The 2,649-nt window shown below is 39.6% G+C and overlaps 1 protein-coding gene across 2 annotated transcripts in view; it reads right to left on the bottom strand.

The window, feature by feature from the left end:
- Nucleotides 1-1,227: 1,227 nt before the first annotated feature.
- The window catches only part of LOC106814757 (GTP-binding protein 10-like), an 8,024-nt gene continuing 6,602 nt past the window's right edge, over nt 1,228-2,649 (bottom strand). The window contains exons 8-10 of one of the 2 annotated variants that reach the window (XM_014819106.1): nt 2,555-2,632; nt 2,116-2,239; nt 1,228-1,739 (exon numbers count right to left, since the gene is read on the bottom strand). In XM_014819106.1, the coding sequence (XP_014674592.1) occupies nt 1,519-1,739; nt 2,116-2,239; nt 2,555-2,632 (423 nt within the window). In that variant the 3' untranslated portion in view covers nt 1,228-1,518. The remainder of the gene's footprint in view (nt 1,740-2,115; nt 2,240-2,554; nt 2,633-2,649) is intronic. The other variant, XM_014819113.1, reaches the window with a different exon arrangement.

Here is a 2,649-nt window from a genome sequence, read left to right as displayed (position 1 = left end):
GGTTACCAGTGCAGACTTACCTAGGCTAAAATACCTTTGCCCTGAAAATTCTGGGGGGGGGGGCGACCGCCCCGTGCTACCGACCCCCCGTTGACAACTACAGCACTGGAATTATCTCCCCCTGAAATTTTGATAAAACATTTTACTGAGAACGTTAAAACTGGAAAAAAATATGAGAAAAACAACCAGATTTGAACCAAAGAGTGCATATTTTCACCCCTTATACAAAATCAGGAATATACTTCCGGTCGGGTCTCAGCACCCCCATCCCCCCAAAAAAAGTGAGATGAAATTGAATTTTCCCATTCAATCCCCGTGAAAATTCAATATACCAACTCTCAATAGGTCAATTCTAATTTTGAATAAAGCAAGGATTTAACTTTTGTGAGCAGTGATAAGACTGGGTATTTTGGAAAAAAAATCCTATATGGGGAATGCGTCCAAAATTAGTTGAGTTTCAGTAAAATAATGTCATTCTTGGAACGAGTTACAGCCATTTTACAGTACATGTATGTCACGTTTTGTGTTGTTTCTGTAATAATACATTAGGAGAGTATGAATAGCGATGACGGATTTGTAGATAAATATCCAGTATTTATTGTCTGTTCCCCATTTTCTTCCTGAAAGTAGGGGGGATGAAAGCCAACCCACCTCAATAAGTGTGGGGGGGGGATATACCCCCATCCCCACGCTATCTACGCCCCTGTCAGATGAACTCAAATTTAACTTTTGATATGCATACAAATATTCATAATCATAATCTTTGTTAGCAGTACTCTACAGGTGCCGCAGAAATTTTTTTGAAGGGGGGGGGAGGGTGCTCAATTTGTTACGCTCGACAGTGGCCAATGCAGGTTTTCGAGGAGGGTGGTAAGGCGGGTCCTCCCCCAGAAAATTTTGAATCCCCCATTTTCCTCCTGAAAGTAGGGGGGATGATTGTACACGCCATCCCCCCACGTCAATAAGTGGGGGGATGATTGTACACGCCATCCCCCCACGTCAATAAGTGGGGGGATGCATCCCCCCCCCGCTATCTACGCCCCTGGCTTCATACCAAGTTATGTTGGTTCTACTTGTTGGAAAGTGGAAAATACAGATGTGGAAGTAGATTAATAGTATTTAGGTAATTGTTATTAAGTTCTATTTTTAATTGATTGATTATGTTTGTGGTAGTGATTATACTAAAAGTTATAATAGGCGATAAAAAATAAAAAATTAACAAATAACAAATCTGTACACTTGTTTATATGTAAAAAAAAAACTTTACACAGCCTGTGTGCAACTAACAATTTCAGCATTGCAACTATTCCACCAATCAGTTAAATTGAACCACTTAGTAGTTGATGCTGTAATGATATTTAGTTTGCATCTTTCCACTGAGCAGTATAGCAACTGCCACAGAGATCACATTTAAAGTACTTGAAGAAACACGACAGCTTCAGGTCGAAACACGTATTTTGTTTTCGGCCACATCACTCGTTTCACTTTCAATAAACAATGAGAAACTCACTTGCAGACTTATACGAGCTGTATGCCTTTCTCTTTCCGAGACTTCAGTCCGATTCTGTTTTCCTGATTCACCTCTTGTATAAATTCGTCATCATACAAGTCCATCACACTGCGCAAAACTTGCTTTAATTTTTCCACTCCGTGTGCCTTGTCTGCTGAGATGGGCACAACATGGTCAAATCGGAGCAGTCTCTTCGGGCGGATATCCTCTGGTAATTGTTTCACAACTTCTGTAAATAAACATTCATCCCAGTGAACAAGTGATACAAACAACCATGTGACGATGGTTTAGGTGCACTATATGATACTCCACAAGAGGGAAAGTTATTGGACTTGATTTTGTGCTTTGAGAAGGATTTAATTGATATCAATTACTATCACCATAGTTACAGAGATGACATGAGAAACAACGATCCCCTAAATGGAAATAATTAAGTACTGGAAGGTAAATTTGGATGGCAACCTCTTGTCACACTAGCCCAGGAACGTTTGCAGAATTACAAAATCAAGGCAGATAACTGTTAATGGTCACCCATCAATAGCTTTATTACTCCAGGAAAACTGTCATCATCCCCTTGTTATCTAAAACCTTATGGAAGATCTCACCATCCAACGTGTGAAGCTGCTCCGTTAATTCTGACACTTTATCCTTGGCACCGGGTGTGTCCATTTTATTTATAGCCACCACTACTGGTTTGTAGAGGAGGTCTTCCTTGTATAGTTCCATTTCCTATTGCACATAGCTTATCATCATTTTTAATTATTTACATAAAGGGTTACTAAGAAGAGTATATTAAAATGATAGCTCAGTGATCAGGTGGCGTTGAACATATTAATGATATTGAGTAGCTGGCATATGAATGTGCTAATGCAATATATTTGCGTATTGGTTCATAGGATATAAAAAGTATGCATTTTGCAAGAGGATAACTAATTCATTATCTATACTACTCGCTACATATGTGACCAAGTATAAGGTCACAAAGAAGTAGTGACACTGACTTCAGGAGTATCAAGATAATAGTGATGCATTGGTCTCACTGACCTTATTGAGCAAGAGGACTGTCTCAATAGCACTCCGATGGTAGTTCTTCTGGCTGAGCTGAAAGCCATTGATGTCAACCACTAGAAGCAGCAGCT

This window comes from Priapulus caudatus, unplaced genomic scaffold (genome assembly GCF_000485595.1).
Source record: "Priapulus caudatus unplaced genomic scaffold, Priapulus_caudatus-5.0.1 Scaffold27, whole genome shotgun sequence".
Classification (NCBI taxonomy): Eukaryota; Metazoa; Priapulida; class Priapulimorpha; order Priapulimorphida; family Priapulidae; genus Priapulus; species Priapulus caudatus.
This window is presented reverse-complemented; position numbering and strand designations above follow the sequence as displayed.